General features: G+C 51.0%; 1 protein-coding gene across 1 annotated transcript in view; it reads right to left on the bottom strand.

The window, feature by feature from the left end:
• The window catches only part of CNDP1 (carnosine dipeptidase 1), a 30,375-nt gene that overhangs the window by 4,909 nt on the left and 4,003 nt on the right, over positions 1-21,463 (bottom strand). The window contains exons 2-9 of the mRNA XM_030761991.2: positions 13,857-13,982; positions 11,148-11,297; positions 10,427-10,589; positions 9,643-9,731; positions 5,901-6,101; positions 3,413-3,497; positions 1,349-1,509; positions 66-230 (exon numbers count right to left, since the gene is read on the bottom strand). Of these exons, the coding sequence (XP_030617851.2) occupies positions 66-230; positions 1,349-1,509; positions 3,413-3,497; positions 5,901-6,101; positions 9,643-9,731; positions 10,427-10,589; positions 11,148-11,297; positions 13,857-13,982 (1,140 nt within the window). The remainder of the gene's footprint in view (positions 1-65; positions 231-1,348; positions 1,510-3,412; positions 3,498-5,900; positions 6,102-9,642; positions 9,732-10,426; positions 10,590-11,147; positions 11,298-13,856; positions 13,983-21,463) is intronic.

Here is a 21,463-nt window from a genome sequence, read left to right as displayed (position 1 = left end):
ACTGTGGTGTGCGGCACTCAGAAATGGCACTGCCACTGGGCAGGAGAACAACGCACGCTGGTTACCTGCTTCTCCACCACAGATATATTCATGTGAGGGACCAGACGGATTGAAAATTTTCCTATCACTCGGCCAGGGATGACTGTTTTGGCTCCAGGCTCATGAAACGCGCCCTCGATCCCATGAATAGAAAGAGATGGGTATCTCCACAGGTGCATCAGAAGTTCCTCCTAAAGTAAAATAAAATCGTTTTACTATATAGAGGAGTGTTTAGTTAAAACCCAGTTGAATTATATTGCTTGTATCACCAATTTCTGTACATCTGTGACACCATTCATGACAAGTTAATTAGCACCTTACTTAGATATGTCTGGACTAATAGTACAGGTGGACTTTTCCCTCAGGACCTGAGGCCCTCTGCTGCTTTCACCTGCCCTAGCTGCTTCCACTGACAAGGGCCCCTCACCACTCCAGCTCTGAAGTTTGCAGTTAATAGATGGCAGAGGGGCCCTTTCCAAACCTGGGGTTCAATTGTAAATTTCTATCCCCAGTCATTGCCATGATAACTTATATGCTAAATGCATTTTATTTTCCAGAAGGTTTCAAAGAAATCTACAGACATTTGAGCCAGTGGCCACCAGAGAGCTAGTCTGAGGCAAGAGACATACTTCATAAGAGTAAACTCCCCACTTGTATTCGGCATTTTTCCCTCTCCTGGAGCGTCTGCCCAGGAGCCAGCCAGAGCTACCAAACACCACAGCAGGCAAGGGTCTTTTTTGTTTGTTTGTTTTGGGTTTTGTTGTTGTTGTTGTTATTTTAAGGAGGAGGAGAAGTAGAAGGGAAAAGAACAAAATCTAAATTTACCAGTAGCCAATGCTTTGGGCTCTGGGTTTACTTACTACACTCAAACAGCAACGTAGCAATTTACACATTAGCCCCGTAAAGCTCTTGGTTTTGTCTTTTAAAAAATGAATAATTAGGGGTCTTGGAGCTGAAATGATCTCAGTCTATTCTCAACCTTTAAACAGACAGATAGGAAGCTCAGCCCACTGGCTGAGGGCTGGCGTGAGGTTGAGTCTCATAAGCCAGTTTGGAAACGCACGGCTGTGAAGTGAATCACTGCCCTGTGGTTAGGCGCCTGAGGCCGGTGCCAGACGGACCCCAAGAAAAGGACCAGTTGATCTAGACCACGAGGACCACGAGGTTTCGTGAAGCGAAACCTGCCCCCGATTAGCATGTGCTCTCAGCTCTGAGATGTGCAGAAGAGCAGCACATAGCAAACTAGGCACTGGGAAAATACGGGTTTTCATCGTTCCTCTCTCAGGTTACCCGTCAACGTGTGACCTACCTTGGTGTCAAACAGAAATTTCTTAACCTGGCTGCTGTTCCGGTACTCCTCGAGGTCCAGATCGATGGCTTCGTATGTTCTCTTTTCCTCCTCTGTAACAGGAGCCACGTGGTCATAGATTCCAGGGATCAGAATTCGACCAGAAGAGTCCACCAGGCTGCCTATGAGAGACACACAGGAGACAAAGGCAGGTGGAAGCTACAGGTGCGTGGGGTCCTGGCCCTGGAGCAGAGCCTCAGGGACCCTCCTGGGGCTGCAGCGGGCCTGCGACCGGCCCTGTGACTGGCCCTGGGCCCTACAGCAGAGCCACTTGTCAGTAGCTCACGTCCCAGAGGCGACAGTGGGAGAAAGGAGCCGGTCACCAGGAAGACTCAGCCTGCGTCAGACCCGTTTTAACATCCCTTGTCGACAGAGGGATGGAAACACACGGCTCTGCAATCAGTTACATTTGGAGTGACTTACCTGTGTTACATGCAAGTTCTCAGCTACACTCTTACATCATAAACAAGGTTCCTTTTTTAGTTTTATCTTATCCTGAGTTAAAAAGTAATGTGTTCATTAGAAAAATATTTTAAATATATATGTATGTGAATATACATACAAACCTGAGAAACTGAAAGTCATCGTTCCTTCTCAACCTCCCTCCCCTACACACACCACAATAATATAATAAATACTCATCTTTAATCAAAAGCGTAACAGCCTTGAGGTCTAGTCTATGAGCCACGTCATAACCACGAAAGCTTTCGTAGTGGCGAAGCAGGTACACTGCTGTTATTTGTGAAAAAGTTTGGGGATTAACAGCAATGAGTGAAAAATCATCAATGAGCATCTATAAAAGAAGCAGATGCCAATGACATGGATGGATGGATGGGTGGATGGATAGAGAGAGAGATAGGTAGGTAGATAGATGGATTTAATGGGACAATGAAGGAGCAGGAGGCTCTAGAATAAAGGTGATACTGAAGACCCAGAGGCAATCTCCCAACAGGTCGCCCCGTGGGCTGGTGGTTCCCTGTCGGAGGCTGCCGAGGCCAAGGGGATTCGGGAGGGCGTGGCCAAGCTAGAACTGTGTCAATATGGAAAAAAGAGATTTTTGCTAATTGATCCCCAAAGAGGGAGTGCTTTTTGGCAGTTTGCTCAAAAGGGGCACGTTGTAAAATTTGCATAAAGTCGCCCTTGGGACATCACACCTGGCTGTGGGACACAGCTAATCAGCGGACCTGCTGGAAGAAGTCTTAGGATGTACGTGATCATTTCTGGTTTATCTGCTTCACCAAATGCTCCATAGCTCATAAGGTAAAAACCATAATGCAACTACCATTAAAGAACAAATTTTCTTTGTTCTTTAACGGTGAGAAAGGTGAGAAAGATCCAGGTCTGAGGCTTATGTAACCTGAAAACCTCTTTTTTAAAAAGAACCAAATTGTGACTATGAACGCGCGCAGTGTCCCTGCCAGAACTGTGCAAGCGAGGCCCTGTAGATGAAGCCTCCTTCAATTCTGGGATCCACCCGGAAGATGGGCTGTCCGAATGTAGGCAAGAGCTCCAGGTGAGTCAGGTGGGCAAGCTGGCTCTCTGGAAACACACACACACACACACACACACACACACACACGACTCCCACCTGCACCCACCAGGCCCACCACCTGAGGAGGTCACAAGCAGGGGCAACAAGCAAACTCAGTGGCGTCGCTGAGCCACGTGGGACCACAGGGACTCACAGGAAGGAAGCCAAGAGGTGTGGGTAGATTGGGCACCAACTCTGCATGCTTCTCCAGAAAGGTCTCTGCCACTATCCTCAAGTACAGCCAGACGTGTCACAACATCCAGTGAAAGGAAAGGGGGTGGACTGAGGAAGGGCTTCAGTCCATGAAGAGAAACAACGTGGACATAATAAGCCTAAGAAACGTTTAGCCAAGGGGGAAGCTAAGACTGTGGTCTTCCTCCGCTCCACCCTTATTCAGGGCTGGCCTGGAAACCAAGGGGGAGACAACTGAGTCAAACAGAACTACGTTAGCAGATTCTCTGATGCTTAAAAAGTGAAACCAAAGAAGACATTACCAAGAAGAGCGACCAGATCCGCCATGGGTTCGTTAAGGATCCCACCAAAGGTCCCCGAGTGGAAATCCTGATCTCTGCACTTCACCTGCAAGACAGGGAACGGGAAGGGAGTTGCTTTTCACCGTGGCTGCTCAGAGACACCTTTCACCGGGCGGCAGACCTGCCCTGGGTGGCCCTCAGGGCTCAGGGGTCAGCTGACATCGTCACCACCGTGCTTCTGTCACACGATGTGGAGCGTCTGACCCCCACGTCTTCAGGTCCCACTGAATTCCCCGAAACCGACCTCAGCCCCAGCCTGGCCACCAACAGCACCAAATCCCAGACCACCAGCCCCTCCTCGGCCTAACGGCTGACGTGCAGCACAGTTGCCTTGCTCTTGGTTTCACACCATCTCGTGCTCAGCCCTCCTTCCAGAAAATTCTCCAGGAAACTTTCTTCTCCTTGTTCTTGTCCTCCTGCAGGACCATTCTACTTACGTCTCCTCTGATGACTTCTTTTCTGTCTTTTCGCCCCCAGATTAATCCTTGGATCACTCTACACACAGAGCTTCAAGGCCCACGGGACTTCCTTTACAACCGCCAGACTCTCAGCGCTCCTTCCGTAGGTCTGACCTTTGACCTACTCACAAGACCTAAAGCTTCTAGTCGCTTATGGTACATAACACTTTGGTGTGCTCCCAGCTTCTGAACTTGAGGAGGTCTAGACGGGAACATCTTCTCCTACAATTACTTCCTCCTTGCTTGCCGTTTCCAAAACAAGGAGAGATGCCAGTCCTATAAATCTATCCCCTTAAAATGATGTTGGGGACTTCCCTGGTGGTCCAGTGGTTAAGACTTCGCCTTCCAGGGCAGGGGGTGCAGGTTCGATCCCTGGTCGGGGAGCTAAGATCCCACATGCCTCGCGGCCAAGAAACCAAAACATAAAACAGAAGCAATATTGTAACAAATTCAACAAAGACTCTAAAAATGGCCCCCATCAAAAAAAAAATCTTAAAAAAAAAATGATCTTGGATTTCTCCCAGGCACATTATGTCCAATCGGATCCCAAGTTCTAATGAGTTTGGGTTTTTTAATTCTCTTTGACCCATTGCCTCTCACCTTTCCTGCCCGGCTGGCCCTTCTCTGCCTCTATCGCCATCTTTAAAGCCCTGCCAGGTGAATCTTCCATTTAGTCACTGTAGCTTAAGACCTGTATCTCACCAGGCAGGGATGCTAACAAAGCACTTTGGGGTCGCAGAGCCCCACCTCTGAAATCTTTTGCCGCCTTATCCCACCTCTGCTCACAGCTTCCCTCCTCCTGGCCCCCTCGTCATGAGCCTGCCCTCCCCCATTCTGGGCCACAGCAAGACGTCCAGTCCCTCGACCCATCCAAGACCTCCCCACCTCTCGTCCTCCTGTCCTTCTTTTCTCCCCATTCAACCTGAATGCCCCTGTGCATCCCTTCAGCCTCTCCGTGGGCGACGTCTTGACTGACTTCGTCTCCTCCATCACACCATTGGGCACAGCCCTGGATCAACCCTGCCCACTGGGGTGTCTCCACCACCGGCTCCTGAGCACAGCTGCAAACGATATCCCACTGCTCGGACAGGGGACTAAACACCCTCACCTGCCCGCCAGCCACTTCTTCGTGCCCACCTGTTCCCCACAGAGACTACTTCCAGCATGTCTCTGCAGAGAAACTTCCTTCTGACTCAGCAGTAGAAAGAGGACAAGGATAGCGAGATGTTCCACGGCCTGCACAACTCGGACCCCACCCTGCTTCTGCAGCTGCCTGGGACCCCAACGGGAGAGCGGAAGCCCTTCCCGGCTCAGGATCGCACCCGCCCTCTGGCTCTCATACACCACCCCCCCACCACCCCACCACCCCTGCTTTGCGGTTTCCAGCTGCTCTATGAGGGAGGACTTTCTGATTCTAAATTGCAGGCTCCATCACAGCTTGTCTGCATTAATAGAAAAGGAGCAGGAAGCAGACTACGTGTCAGGGCGGAACGCGAGGTCGCTTTTAGTGATCACAGCAAGCCTGGGAGGATTACTGTGCTCACTTCAGAGGTAAGGAAACAGGCTCAGAGATTAAGGTGCGCGCAAGGCTGTTCGTCGGATGAGCCAGACCTCGGGTGCCGGCCTTGTCAGTGCTGGCACCCCTTCTCTTTCTGTCCAAGACATGGTGGGCAGAGCAGGTAATGGCCGCTCACAGCATCCCCAGAACCCAATCAGGCGGTCAGTCTCCTTACCCCAGTGCCCCAGTGCCTGCCTCCAAATTTCACAGCTGGAGTTCCTAAAACGTAGTGAGTCACAAACCCCTCTGAATCTTCTCTCCAGAAAAACGTACACAGCACATGCGTTCATGGCTGGGGTGCTTCATGAACTCCCCCAGTCCCAGGACCCCGTGATCCCCCGGGGCCATGCCCCCGGGTCGGGGTCTACTCTCTGTCCTCCCCGCCGGGACCCCAGCACGGATCCACCTCCAGGCGGCTGCCGTTGGCAAGTACCTCCACCATGAAGTAGCTGTTCCCTCGCGTCCCACACGTGAGCGCGGGCGTCCTCCGGCTGATCCACAGATTGTCTGAAATCACGATGTAGTCTACACTTGAGAAGAACCCGGCCTTCTCTTTCTGGACAAGTTCCTCCAGGGCAAGAGAACCAGCCTCCTCCATCCCCTCGATAACAAATTTGACGTTCACGGGCAGATCCTGAATTAACAGTGGAGCAAACCACGCTGTCAAAAAAAGTGGACACCTTGCCCTTTCACCTTTTAAAATCCAGGATTTGTTTGCATGTAACTTAAACACACTGAATTATTATATACGTTCCCAAAAGCTCTGTTTATAACGAAGGAGTTTGAACTCAGGTTGACGGAGAATTCAAGGTAATGGCCAGTGAGCCATCAACCTAAGACTGATGACAGAGGATCTGGGCAGGGCATCCCTAAAGAAAAGGCTGCGCCCACCATATGGGGCTCCGCTCGGCCCCTGCAGAGAAGCCCGTTCCTCTTTCTCCCCAGAAGGAATTTTTCCAGAAAGGTTACTCAATTACAAATCTCTTTTCTGTCCTCATAATTCTGAGCATGATAAATGAGAACTCTTTCCTTTGAAAGGTTGTCTAATGTTTAAGCCTCAGGATAATTTTCATTTCAAGTATCTGTTATCTTTCAGCTACGAGTTCAATCTGCCTTTTAACTTATTCAAAGGCTTTGATCTTGCAGCAAAATGGACCTTGAGTTTTTCTCTAATATTAGGACATGGAATAGCGCCTTTAAAATTTTTACAATGTGCCTTTCCCCCATTTGGTTTTGATCTTTTTGTATCTGTATAATTTATAACTTCATATCTTTGAGAGCCGTGTGGAGAAGAGGGGTCGAGGGCTTTTCCTAGAGCATAAGGCACGTGCAGGGCGGGGGGTGAACAGTTATTCTATGCAGACGAGGCAACGCAAACACACTCATTAGCTCTAATAAGTGCGATTGCCTGGCCCCAGATTAACAAAGGCAGGATGAGTGGAGGATTATGTATTAGGAAATGTGACCTTCGGTCATTCAGCTGCTTAAGGGCATTTGGGCATAACAAGTTTTTCAATGCATTCCTTGAATACATTTCTATGTGTTTTAGGAAGTTAAGCTAAAGTTCTGAAATCTTAATATTTGAAAGCTCCTTATTAACATTTAACTAGAAAACAATTCCCAAGAAGTAGCTGGAAAGCCTAAGAATTTTCTGGCAAAATGTGATTAATAAAATACAAGTCAATAGCTATTAAGTGTTGGAGGAGGACGTGGGGCTGGCAGCCCAGCCTGGGCTTTGGTCTCTGCTCTGTCCCTTGACACCCAGGGACCCGGGACCAGCCATTTCACCTCTCGGCAGCCCACTTCTCTGTTAATACTTGCTCTGCCTCTTGGTAAGACGATCCAATGAGGTGATGTACATTTAAGTGCTCTGTAAGCAAGACAGAAAGAGGGGATGGAGGGCAGAAGGGAACGAGGAAAGAAGAGACCAGAGCTCATAAAGGGCCTAGTACTCGCAGGCTCCAGGGAACCTTTCCATATTCACTGAATCCACGCAACAAGCCTGGAGACAGATATGCTCATTCCTAGATCATGGATGAGGGGAGTGAGGCTCAGGGAGATTAACTGACTTTTCTAAGGGCAGAGTGGGGATTGCTTGTTTTGTTTGCGATTATACGTTTCAGAGTTGAAATTTAAAAAGCAAAGCAGGGGCTTCCCTGGTGGTGCAGTGGTTGAGAGTCTGCCTGCTGATGCAGGGGACACGGGTTCGTGCCCCGGTCTGGGAAGATCCCACGTGCCGCGGAGCGGCTGGATCCATGAGCCATGGCCGCTGAGCCAGCACGTCCGGAGCCTGTGCTCCGCAACGGGAGAGGCCACAGCAGTGAGAGGCCCGCATACCGCAAAAACAAACAAATAAAAAGCAAAGCGGATTTTGACCTTTATATAGGACCTGTCTTATAAATATTGCTTTCCTCTTCTTAAGAAAGAAGGACAGAAAACGAGAGAGAGGGGTGGGACGTGGGGAGGGAGGGAAGGAGGGGGAGAGAGAGAGAGAAAGGAAGGAAGGAAGGGAGGGAGGAAGAAAGAAAACAGAGAGAGAGAGAGAAAGAGAGAGAAACCAAGGGCTTACTTAGGGGAGTGCCATGAACAAGAGGACAACCTTGCAGTGGTCAGCAGGGCCCAGGCAGAAAAGCATCCTGACTCACTAAGCCTGTCTTACTCAGTGAGATGAAGCAGTCAAGTGAGAGCAGTGAAACCCTCTCTTCTGCTTATGTCTCAGGAGACAACAGACTCATGAGAGAGAAGCCCCTGGAGTCTGATGAAATCACCTCCGAGAAAGAAAAAACGCAACGTCAGGACCTGCTCGATGGACAGGATTTGGGAGAAGCAGCATCAAGGACCTGAACCTCGGGCAACAGCTGGGCCGCTCCACTTGTCTTGTGGACAAGTGGACACGGTGCCCGGAGATGGACCCACCCCAGTCCTCACCAGACAGGCACATCATCCCAGCCCGACCTCGCAGCCCTGTCTCGGAAGGAGTGTGCTGCTCCCAGAGCCTCTTTGGGGACGGGGTGGGGATGGTTGGCGGGGGTTTGCCCTGTGACTGCCGACACGTCCCTTTCTGTCCATGAACCCAACAAATGGGCCCCACTTCCTCTTAAATTCCCAGTGTTCCAAAGTGCTTAATTCAATTCAGCCACACAAGTAAGATGAGGGAAAGGTAGCAAGGCTGCACATTTTTAAGGTGACCCCACAAACTCCTTCTGCACCCCCAGGTTACAGAGCCCATACTCTGTGGAGCCCAGACTGGAACAGGCTGGGTCTCATCCCTGGGCCTGGTCTTCCTGGCACAGGCTCAAGCTCACCGACTAGCAGGGCCATTTCTGCTTGAAAGGGATGGACTCACACCATCAAATCCACCCAGTGTTAGAGGGCCGGGCGCCCATATCAACACCCTCACTTTTACAGAACAGAATCTGAAGCCCAGAGAGGTTAAGTCTCCCACCCATGGCCACACAGCTAGATTGGATCCTGTTTGGAGTGTAAGCATGCTCATTACCAGAAGAGAAAAGAGCAGTGCGAGATGAAACCATCCTCATGAGCACAGCAAACGACACAGTTTTAGTTGGTGGTCTGAGAGAGTAGCCCTCCCCTCAAAGCTGCACCCCACCATAACCCCTCCTTGGACGGACTGAAACCACTTCCCACAAGAATAGAAAGAACTCAGGGATTCAGACAGAACGTCACACCCCAGAGATCGCTATCCTGATAATTTGCAAAGCAGCTAATATATTTCTTAAAGTGTATGTCTGTCTCTATTAACAAAACCATACTTTGTGATAAGAGGGACGGGTTGCAGATAAAAAAGATAAGCTGAGTAAGTTGAAGATAAAAAAAGACAAGTCCCAGCAGATGGTGGTGTAGCCACAGGCTCATGTTTTTTGCTGTGTCACATTGTTGCATGTCAACAGCACGGGATCAAGGTATCACCCTGCCCCAGACCAGCTGGGTGGCTTTGAGTATGTTCCCTTCCTTTCCCAAGCCTCTCTCTCTTTATCTGTAAAATGCGTGTGATTGTAACACATTCCTCTGCGGATTGCTGGAAGAGTAAAGGACATCATGCAGCTCAAAGCCAGCTGCCTCCGTCACCATCATCACCATTATCATTATCACCATCACCATCACCATCACCATCGCCATCATCACCCTTGCTCCCAAGCACAGCCGGCACCTACCTCGTCCAGGGCTCTGAATGTGCTCACAGCGTTGATCCACGCTAAAACAGGGCCTTTGTTGTCTGTCGTTCCTCGGCCATACAGTTTTCCTTTAAAATTGGGGGAAGAATTTTCAGAAAAGCATGGACACCTCTGCCAAGTTTAGTGAGCCAAAACCAAAGGTAGCTTTACGGGTAATTGTTTTAATGGTGCTTTCTATTTTTCTAGGCAGAAGTCTTGCTCTGAAATCACAAAGTATTGTTTCTTATGTACAAATAGTATGCTAGCCAGCAAACATAAGCTAATTTGAAATATACAGATCCCTTTGGCCTTAATAGTAATTAGCCATTTTATCCAAGTTCATTGAAGAAGACCCGCGGGTTTGTTGCAGAATGTCACGTAATATAGCCTCTCACTCTGAGATTTTACAATTAGCAGGACAATGAAAAAGGGTGTATGTGTCTCTCCATTAACCTTTCTTTTTCTTGTCTTTATAAAACATAATTACATTTGGTGTTTTTAAAAAAGAAAATATGTGACCTACACAACTATTTTCCTTGAAACCCAAGAACTCTCCTAATGGGAACTTGATTTGCCCAGGGGCACAAAGGTTCATGGTTTCTTTAACAACTGAAAGAAAATCAGCCTCATTGGACCAACCTGTGGACCATGAGAGCCGCGTTCTCTGCACTCCTAACAATGGCACGTAAGGCCTGGAGCCCGGGGCAGTCACATCTCGAATTCTTAAGCCCTACGAGCAGTCCTTCACCCACAGAAGAGCCCAGCACGAGGAGGTGTCACTGACCATCCACCTCCGTCAGCGTGTGAGGGTCCGTGACCCACCCATCCTCCTGTCTGGCAGGCTGCACGTCCAAGTGGCCGTAGAAGCACACGGTGGGCTTCTTGGGATCATTCCCCAGTTCGGCCAGGATGATGGGAGGTATCGGGAGGCTCTGACCATCAGGCAGCTGCAGACGGAATATGGGTAACTTTTTTGAAAAAAAGCCATTTGGTTCTTCCAGAAAATTCAAAGGCATGGATGGCGTTAGGAGTCTGTTACTAGCTCCAATCAGGTGGACACAGTCCTGTTAACAGACTATTCAGGCTCGTCAGTGCTAAAGCAGGCGACACTGGGAGGGTAGATTAAAGACCCATCTACTCCCGAGGGGCAGTAATAAGCCTTGATTCTGATGAGGGATTGGGTCCTTTGAGAAAGAGGCATTTGAACTTAAGGGAAAGAGCCATCTGGGAGAAATGTGAAGCACGTGAAGGACATGAACAGCACAAGTGGGGGGCCTTCACGCGCCCCCTCCACCTTCCCCCCGTCACCCCCGGTCCCGACAGGACGAGAGGTCGATGCTACAGCCTCCTGTGGGACGAGGTGGACATCTTCGCCCTTACTGGGAATCGCGGTGCTGCTTCTGCTGAGCATGAGGGCAAGCAAACCCCCATCCTGCCACCACGAAGGGAAGCCTGGCTGATGCCCAGGGAAGTGGCCGCTCGGACGCGGGAGGGGATGCCAGCACCTGCTGAAAACCTGCGTCCACCAAGTCCACGTGGGCTCCCAGGTTCCGGAGCCGGTCTGCAGCCAGGCCCGTCATTCTGAGCAGCTCTCGTCGGAGGTGCAGCACGGGCTGGACCGAGTCGCTCTCGACCGCCACCCACTCCTTCAGCGTCTGGGAGGAAAGGCGACAGGCGGTCAGCACGCGGGTCATCCGCGTCCACTCTTGGGGGCGCACCTCGCCGGGTCCCCAGCGCCCTCATCTGACCTGGAGACCGAGCTGGCAGACGACAGCTGGAGGCGTGACCAGGAGCCCAGAAGCCAGCGACGGCTGGTCAATGCAGGACGGGACGGTTGGTGGAAGGCCGCCTCTGAAGCCTGGCCTGGGCCCCTCAGCGCCACCAGGCTCATACAGAAGGCGCGGGTCCCCGCCCCCCTTGTGGTCTCTAGGAACTGAGAGCAGGCGCCCCTCGAGGGCTCGGCTTCCCACAAACGTCCCTGCAGGTCACTCTGATCTACCCCACGGTGGCCTCAGCTAGGCTGCAGGACCCCCTGTGACCATCCCGTGCATTTCAGCTCTGAGGTCCCCCTGCTGCACCTGCAGGCTCCGGGAGGGGGTGTAACCCCGAGTTTGAACTCAGGGCTGGGCAGGCAGACAACCTGAGTTCCTGGTCCTGGTTCTGCCCACTACAGGTGGGTGACTTCAAGGACATTTCTGAAGCTCTGGAATTGGCCTCAGCTTTCTCCACTGCAGGAGGGGCGTGAGGCTCCCTCTCTGCGGATTATGGTGGGTGTAATGCTGTGAGACAGTAACACATACACACTTTGGTCTTTCTCCCCGGTTCCCGGCCAGCGCTCCTAAAACTTTTACAATTTCCTAAGCGATAAGGTACTAGGAGCATCTCTTGTTCTAATATTTGGTCTTCGACGCCGGGTCCTGACACAGAGCTCCTAATGCCCTTGGGATTTCCCAGGTGAAAAGGAGCGTGCTTTTGTTCTAGTGAGGAACTTTGGAGGCTTCTGGGCATGCGGGCCGGTCACCAGAAAGACCGAGCCGTGGTCAGACGCTCAGAACTTCCAGCCCCAGCTCCCCACCTTGGGGGAAGGACGACAGGCTGGAGATGGAGCTAAGAATCGGTGATGCCTACGTGACGAAGCCTCCATAAACATCCCTGAGGCTCGGGGTTCAGAGAACTTCCGGGCTGGGAAGGGGTGCCCTGCAACCCACAGGACAGAAGCTCCCGCCCCGGGCAAACGTGTAGAAGCATGTCCCTGAGTTCTGCGAGCTGTTCTAGCAAACGATGAGCCTGAGGAGGGGTCACCAGAGGCCCTGATCTGTAGCCGAGTCAGGCAGAAGTGTGGGCAACCTGGGGACCCACCACCAGCTACTGGCGTCTGAGGTCGGCATCGGTGTAGGGGTGACACTACCTCCAGGAAGACAGTGTCAGAGGTGAGCCACGTCGCAGGACCCCGGGGGCGGGGGCACACAGAGAACTGGAGACTTGCTTGTTGTGCAGAAACCCACACTCTGGGGACAGAAGAGGAAACACGCCTTTCTTGGTGAGGACGGAGTGAGAACGTATACACGGGAGACCCAGGCCGCAGCCTCGCCCCGTGGGAGCTCCGTAACCACAGCTGATTCTCAATGTTAGGAACAATCCTTCCCATTCCAGGGTCCGTACTTGAGCCGCTTACACTGGGACAGACGCAGTGTTTATTAAAAACCATACATGTGATTTTGGACTCTACTTCCTAACTTATTTTAGTTTGATTTCTATCCTGGTTGTAGCACTTCTGTTTTTATTGTGAAGAAATGTATTTGACCTGAAGGAGTATTGTGTTTTACATTTTTAAACTGGAATCTGTAGGGCGGATGCTGCCAAGTTAGCGCTAAACTTAACGGACTGGGAGGACATGAGGACGCTGCACAGAGCAGCGTTGGGCTGAGAGGCCCACATTGGCGCATGCTCCCACCGCATGCCTTTTCTCTCCCCGCTGTGAATTCCAGCCTGCACTGCGAACCCCAGTCGGGTTTCAACATCCCAACAGGCACTTACATCAAGTTAACACGCCCACACGAGGAAGGATTCCATGAAGGTCAAGCTTAGGCACCGCAGCCTGTACACTGAGCTTTGTGCTTTAGTATGAATCATGGGGGATTCACGTCTGTTTGCACAGTAATATTCCCGACACGGGTTGGTTGACCCAATAAATGTACACTGAACACACATCGTGTGCCAGACACAGTGTCGGGGGCTCGGGGTCCAGGGTCCAGGGCGGCCTCAGGGAGTTCCCGGGCGGTGGAGGTGGGCCAGGCGTGCCAGGGGCACAGGAGAGCCAGCAGGAGAGGGACGTGCCAGGTGGTGACGGAACGGGGAGGATGCATTTCAGCTAGTTTTGCAGGTGGAGAGGGTCTCTGAAGGGGAGGATGGGCCACCTGATGACGGTCCAGAGTAAAGGTGAGCTCAACGGAGCTTGCTGGTCATTGCTAAACAGACATTCCTAGATCAAATGTGCTGGGAATGCCCTTTTTGGAAGGAATGGCCGGAAGGGATCTCTTACCTGAATCTAACCAACATTTATTATTCTAAGTCAATGAGGAGTCACAGGCATTTTAAATGGAGTTGTCAAGCAAAAAAAAAAAAAAAAAAAATCCGCATCTCCCAGCAAATAACCATTCTCCCAGATTCCCAAAGGGCATACCCAAGCATTTTGTGCGTGCCGTGTCTCTCACCTGTACAAATTCATCCTGATGGAGATCGATGTATTGGAAGACCTTCTCTAGCAGCCCGGTGGGCGGGGAGGACGGTGAGAACATGCCTCCGTCCAGCAGCAACAGGAAAGCAAGGAGAGATGATGCCTGTGAGCATGTGACGGGGGGATATTTTAAAATAAGGACCAGGTTTTGGACTTTCCACCTTTCAAATACTTCAAGAAAGTTAATATTATCCAACACAGCTGATTCCAGTCTTCTGAACTAAAATAACACAAGGTAGTAGAATGGGAAATATATTTTTTGCTATATCTTCACCCAAACCCTTCATTTGCAATGCTAAAGAATTTTAATAAGATAGAAACCAAGTTAACAAGCTTGTATTTAAGCAATGCTGTTGTTTGTTTTTTTTCTATGACACAATTTTCCTATGGGTTCACTTCCTATAAAGCTAAGTCAGCTCCCTACATCCCAGGTGTTAAGGGCAATATTTATAAGAGAGAAAAACGTGAGATAATTAAAAACAAAACCAACAAAAGAAACAGCAACAAGCCTTCTTTGTGTGATTAACCACTTTATGAAATATTAGAAAAGTAAGGACTGAATAAAATCCTGTGCAGTGCTGTAGGGTTTCTTTCCATCAGCTCCTGAGGTTAGAATACCTTGAGAAGAAACTTACAAGCCACGCTGTGATAAATAACATCGCAGGACTGGCGATCATGTGGACACTGTTGGCCACAGTCTCTGCCTGGGAGCCCCCAGTCCGTGGCTTTCTCCTCTTTCCCTCCCACCAATCTGGCCTCTCTGCTTCCATCCCTGACGGGTCCCTTCCTTCCTCTGCCCAAGACCCCATTTCCTCCCTCCCCCCTCTCCCTGTGACCCCTTCCTAGTCTCTCTGGACTCCCACAGCAGGCTCCAGGCTGGGTGCAGAGCAGAAAAACTGTGTCCAGAAGAGCGTAGGACTTCCAGGTTGCAGACTAAACTAATTATCTTCTTCCAAAGCAACTCTTCCTTCTGGATTGGCTCTATTCATTTCTGAAATAGACTTTAGTTTTTAGAGACATCTTAGGTTCAGGCTGCTTCTTCCCTTGGCCTCCAGTTGCAGGCACCAACAGAGCCAAGGGGAGGACTTGGGTCTAGAATATAAAGAACTACTACAACTCAATAAGAAAAGACAAATTAACCCAATTAAAAATGGGCAAAAGATTTGAATAGACATTTCTCCAAGGAAAACATACAAATGACCAACAAGCACATGAAGAGATGCTCAACATCGTTAGCACCAGGGAAACGCAAATCTAACCGCGACGTGACCACAGTTCACACCACTCAGGATGGTTAAAATCAAACTGCCAGATGACAGCAAGAGTTGGCGAGGACGGGGAGGGACTGGAACCCTCGTGCACTGTTGCTGGGGATGTAAAATGGTGTGGCTGCCTTGGAGACAGCCTGGCAGCTCCTCAGACGATTAAGCGTAGCGTATCTTACAGCCCAGAAATCCCACTCCTAGGTGTGTGCCCAAGAGAAATGAAAGCATACGTCCACACAACAACTTGTGCTTGTATGTTTACAGCAGCATTATTTGTAATAGCCAAAGCTGGAGACAATCCAAATGATCAGTAATGAACGACTGAATGAACAAAATGTGGTACAGACACACAATGGAATATGACTCAGCCATAAAAAGAAATGAAGTATTGACACGTGCTACAGTACGAAAGAACCTGAACACATTCTGTTAAGTGAAAGAACCAGAAACAAAAGACTACACATTGGATCAGTCCAATTATGTGAAATGTCCAGAATAGGTAAATCCTAAGAGACAAAAGTAGATTGGTGGTTGCCTAGGGCTGGGAGGATTGGGGGAAAATGGGGTATGACTGCTGATGAGTTGGGGATTCATTTTCAGTGATAAGAATGTTCTAAAGTTGATTGTGGCAGTCGTGCAATTCTGAACGTACTAAAACCCACTGAATTGCAATGCACACTGTAAGTGGGTGGATTGTAAGGAAAATGAATTGTATTGCAAAACAGTTGTTATAAAAATAATAATAAATGTAAGCATTCAACAATATAAATATATTACTGAGTATGAGAAATGTCTATAAAGGAAGCTAAGGTGGGGGTAAAATCAGGGTCAAAGCGAGCCATGCTCCTCCGTGAGTGGACGAAGCACTTGGTCCAGAAGATGGCGCCAGTGAGCTGTTCAGCATCTCCCCCGTCCTCCTCCGCGGCTCCCAATTCACCTTCTGAGGGCAGCTAAGTCCCGTGGGCAGAGCCTAGAGCCAGGGGCTGCGAGGACCCAGGAGGAAAAGGCCCCTGCAGACCCACAGTGGCAGGACGATGAGGTTCGTGAAAATGGAGGGGGAAATTTTTTGCAGCCGATCCATCTAAATTAATATTTGAACTGTTATTTTTATTTTTCATTCATTCAATTTGCATTAAACAATTATTTGGGGGCTTCCCTGGTGGCGCAGTGGTTAGGAATCTGCCTGCCAATGCAGAGGACATGGGTTCAAGCCCTGGTCCAGGAAGATCCCACATGCTGAGGAGCAACTAAGCCCGTGCGCCACAACTACTGAGCCTGCGCTCTAGAGCCCGCAAGCCAAAACTACTGAGCCCGTGTGCCGCAACTACTGAAGCCCGTGTGCCTAGAGCCCGTGCTCTGCAACAAGAGAAGCCACCACAATGAGAAGCCCGCACACCACAACGAAGAGTGGCCCCCGCTCACCGCAACTAGAGAAAGCCCGCGTGCAGCAACGAAGACCAATGCAGCCAAAATAAATATAATTAATTAAAAAAATTATTTGGTGCTCCTCTCCAGTGAAATATGAAAGGAAAACTTGAAGAGGAAAAGGAAGCCAAAGGAAAAGGAGAGGAAGGAAAAACCTCGATTGTGAGGACCGAGAGTCCTTCCTGAGGACTGAGCTTCCATCAGGCTTGTTCCTGGAGATGTGGTCCTGCCCACAGGGCCTGCACCACCGCACCCCTCGCCCCCAGAGCCGTCCCCCGTCTGTCTCCCCTCTCCACTCGCCGTCAGGCCCGCAGAGACCGGCCATGGGCACTCATCCTGCTCTCAGGATCCCGGGTGGGGCCCCTGGGCATCCTTTGGTCTCCTCCCGAGTCTCTTGTGTTCCTCATCGTTCTGTTTCTTTTCTTGGGTTATAGTCATGTTTGACCTGAACGAATCACCCAACAAAACCCTGGGGACTTAGAAAGGGTATTCCTGGCCTTGGCCTTCGCAGGAAGGAGCAGTCGCTGGAGAAGGCAAGGTGAGGGTGAGGGTGAGGGAGCAGAGACGGAAGCCCAGGTCTTAGTGTCCTCCTGGGGGGCCGGTGGCCCAGCCTGGGCTGCAGGGCCTCGCAGAGGAAACCCCTTTGCTCCAGAGGCTCCTGTTAGTTCCAGCTGGTTGTTCTCAGACTGGGAACCGAAGTTCCACGTGCCCCTGTGCTGAGTACTTACATTTAAATGTAAGGACCTCCTGACTTCTCAAAGTCAGGCCACACCTCTGTGGTGTAACCACCCCCCACCCCGTCCTTCCCCTAATCCAAAGAGCTTCACTTCCTCAAAGCCTCGCCTCCCACTGGACGCAGGCCTCAGTGGCCACTCTGCTCTCTCCCAGCCTCAGCCAACAACTGGAGACAGTCAGGTGAGCCATGTACCTAGCTGACAGTGGCCTTGAGGTCCCATGGGCTGCCTCAACCAATGACACTTCTCTATCTCCTGCCACAAAAACAGCAGGCATCTCAGAAGGAGCCTGGGGTCGTTGTTAGTTTCTGATGTTGAACAGAATAAAGAATAGAAAATGAAAGCGCTCTCACCCCACACAGCCTGGGCCAAGGGTACATACAATGGCCCATCAGCCAAACCCTTTTCCGCCCGTAAGAAACTTTAGTGCCATTATCAACCTGGATGCCAAGAATTCTGCTTACCAAGTCCTTTAGAGTTCGGTGTGACCTTTACAGAGGTCGCTCTGCCGGTGTCTGCTTTGATGAATTTTATAACACAGGAAAAATGCTCTGTTAGCCTCGTTTATCTCACCACGAGAGGATTAAAAACAAAAATTCCAAACTGAAACACAGGCTTTTCCAGCTTGTGTTCATTCCCTCGCTGGCTCTGAACTGAGCCCAGCGGTTCCCGCTGAGGTTAACCAGTCCTGCAGGCTGGTGAGGGCGTGGCTTTCAGAGGATAGCCTGGACTCACGCCAGGGCCAAGGAGGCAGTTTCAAGGAGCGGAACGCCCCAGAACGTCCCAAGAACTGCAGCGTGTCTACCATCCTCTCGTGGGGTCTGCCGCGCGAGTCTGACCCCAGAGAGGAGAGGTCAGTGGCCGAGCCTCACTCCCAGACCCAGAGGTGACCCGCACGCCGCACACAGGCGGCTGGGACGCCAGCACAGGCTCGGCAGGGCCGCGGAGGGCAGAGGTCACCAGAAGCGGGGACGGAGGAGGCCCCGGGCGCTAGCCTGGGGCGCACGTGGAGCTGAGAACAGGCTCTGGCCCTCTCGATGGCCGACGGCCCGCTGCGGGCAGGGGGCACAGGCTCTGAAACGGGCACAAAGCACCATCACGTGCCGCCAGGAAGGGCCCGAGGTCAGTTCCCACAGCGGCCGGCCCTTCGAGGCCCGGGGCTCCGGAATGCTCCATCCGAAGACCCGGCTCCTGACGGCGGGGGCGTGCGTGTTTCTCCACCGCCTGTGGTCTTTGCCAGTGGGGAGCCGGCCGCCTGCACAGGCTGCGGGGACCAGGAAGCTGGCCTGCCAGTGAGCGAGGCCACCTCTTCCCGTCTGGCCAGGGACCTGGGCCTCTCCTGACATCAGCCTGAGGGACCGCCGGGGCTCACTGCCTCTGGAGCCTCTGTCTTCTGGAAACATGGGCAGCACAGAGACAAATACGTGCAGCAGAGGAGGGACTGAACTCGCCAGAGACCCCTCTGCTGTTTCTCCCGCAGACAGGCAGCCACGCCCACCGAGTCGGGGCAGAGGGTCTGAAACGGTGAGAGTGCTGTCGCCGCTTAGAGCTGGACGGTGAACTCCTCAGAGGCGAGCCTGTGGCTCTGATCCCGCACCTGGAACCCAGGGCTCCCGCTCCGAGAGGGGAGGGTGTCCATCCCGAGCGTCAGTGGTGCGGGGCCCGGCCTGGAGCCCAAACCTAGGGTGAACCTGAGATCTTCAGAGCTCCTGGCTGAGGCTACACCACAGCCGCCGCCCCCTTTTCCTTCTTCTAAATCTCTTTTGAGGGATTTTTGCATAAGAGTGCTAACAGAATAAATCTAAAATACCTGTAGGAGTGACTGAATGATCTCAGGGCACAAGAGGTGAACTCGGGGCGTTCCGGCGGCAGAATGAGGGAGTAGGGGAACGGGATGGTGGGGCTGAGGTCAGTGGGACCCGAGAGGCAGGGAGACCCAGACTTAGAGCCGCAGGAGGGTGACCAGGGAGGAGCAGAGGCGCCTCAGCGGGGCGGGAGAGGAGGACAGGGTTCTGGCAGGACTGGTCCAAACGGAGCTGTCACCAGAGAACACGTCTGCTTTTTACCTAGATACTCCTTTAAATCTTATCTTCTAAAGCTGAAGTTCACAGCACAAACTTGTTTTGATTTCAAAACATGGGGCTTTATGACCTTCACCACTGGGAAGCAAGGTCCCAGCGATAAAGGGAAGGAAGAATTCCAGGCTTGGCCTCCTCCTGAATCAGTGCCACGGGCTACTGTGCAGTTGGGGACGAAAGTTCAACACGTGAAAAGTCAAGAACGAGGGCCATTTCAAGGACAGGGCAGGAACTTTTCAATCTCTGTGGACTAGGCTCCTGTAGCTGCCGGAACCAAGTGCCACGGGGCTGGGTGGCTTAGGACAACAGGAGTTCAAAGGCTCACAGTTCTGGAGTTAGAACTCAAGGTGTCAGCAGGGCCACACCCTCTCTGAAGGCTCCAGGGGAGGGTCCTTCCTGCTCTTCCCTCGTGGGGGGGGGGGGGCGTGGCTGGCAATCCTCGTGTTCCTTGGCTCGTAGCCGCATCCCTGCCACCTGTGCCCGTCTCCTAGGTGTATCCCTGCCTCTTCTAAGAAGGACTAGGCAGTGGCTTTGGGGACCACCCCAGACAGTAGGACCTGATTTTAACTAATTACATCTGCAAAGGTCCTCCCTCCAAGCAAGGTCACATTCTGAGGTTCCAGGAGGACATGGATTTGGGGCCACTATCTGACCCAGTACACTCTGTTAGTCTCTTGCCACTAATATTCTCTTATTTGCTTTCTTAATAATTATCGTCTGACTCACTTGAACCTGAGCCGCATGACAACTGGGACTTGGTCTTCCTATGTCCCAGGTCCCCAAGAGCCTAAGCTGTGCCTGTCACAGAACAAGACCAGGTCCAGCCAGTATTTACTGAATAATTACATGCATAGTCTTGAAGGACACCAAGAGTAGTTGATTTTCACTAATGTAACTAGTTCTACTTCAACGCTGTGTAGAAAATGCAGAATCTGTCTAATAAAACTATTCCAGCTGTAAACCTGAATAACAGAAAAAGTGAATGTCAAATTTGGGCAGACTTTTCCCTCCTGGCAGTCCCCCCAAAATCCCCATGTGGACCTCTGTTCACTGATCTGCCTGCCGGGAGTCCTTTGCTCCTCTCCAGCCTCCCAGCTCTTCATCAGCAAAGCCATGCCAGCTGCTCCAGGCTCACAGGGAACCCCTCTGCATCCCACGGAGTCCACAGCCTGCACCTCACAATTCACAGCATCCTCGCCAACTGCCGCCCCCCTTCCTCCCTGAGTGATTGCAGGCTTGCTCTTGTCCCTTGACGTCCTCAACTTCACTGTGATGGGTCTGACTGACATATTTACACATTTTGCTCCATCATCACTGTCTGTTTTCAAACTGAACACGCATTTCTGTCTTTTTTATTCTGTAAAATGCTTAGTAATTCTCTAATATCACTGTTACCTGAAAACTGGGTTCACCTCTTGGTGGGTGTCGAGCCAAAAGACACAACCAAGACAAAGAGTGGGAGAAGGAAGGACTTATCACTCGCAGCGAGTAAGGAGAGCATCAGGGATATTTCCCAAAGCGGTGTCCCTCCAAACAGCAAATTGGGAAACTTTTCAGCTAAGGGAATATGCATATTCATGAAGGGGCTTCAGCATAGAATTGGGGCAAAGGTCACCAGAGTCCAAGTTTTAGTTGACTGAGGTCACGAGGGTCAGAAAAGGTCAACATTATCACCCCTGAGGTTCCAGTTGGTCTCGGGGTTGAGCCTTCAGGCTAATCTTTATCACTGAAACAGAACTAGGAGTCTTTACAACTGATTTATTATCTTCACTCTTTTTACTTCTCTTGCTTGATGACAGTCATTTGTTCCCACCTCCTTTTGTTCCCTTAAGATCATTAATAACGGAGACCTGTTCAAGGGCTAGCATGGTGGCCAGGCTTAGATCCCAAAATGGCTTAGGCTAAAATGGCTTCTCTTCTGTCAAAAAGCTGCATCTGGTTCTTTTCCTCCAGGCACCCCCTACCCTATGTGCTCACTTCTCCACCATTTCCTTTATTCTCTTTCCTAGGACTGCTACTACAGCTGGAGTCTTTCAATCTCTCATATGTCCTCCAGCTCTCTTCTCTTTTCTGTCTTTTTTT

The sequence above is a fragment of the Delphinapterus leucas genome, chromosome 14 (genome assembly GCF_059928025.1).
Source record: "Delphinapterus leucas isolate spDelLeu-1000000601 "Yukka" chromosome 14, BTC_Dleu_Yukka2, whole genome shotgun sequence".
Lineage (NCBI taxonomy): Eukaryota > Metazoa > Chordata > Mammalia > Artiodactyla > Monodontidae > Delphinapterus > Delphinapterus leucas.
This window is presented reverse-complemented; position numbering and strand designations above follow the sequence as displayed.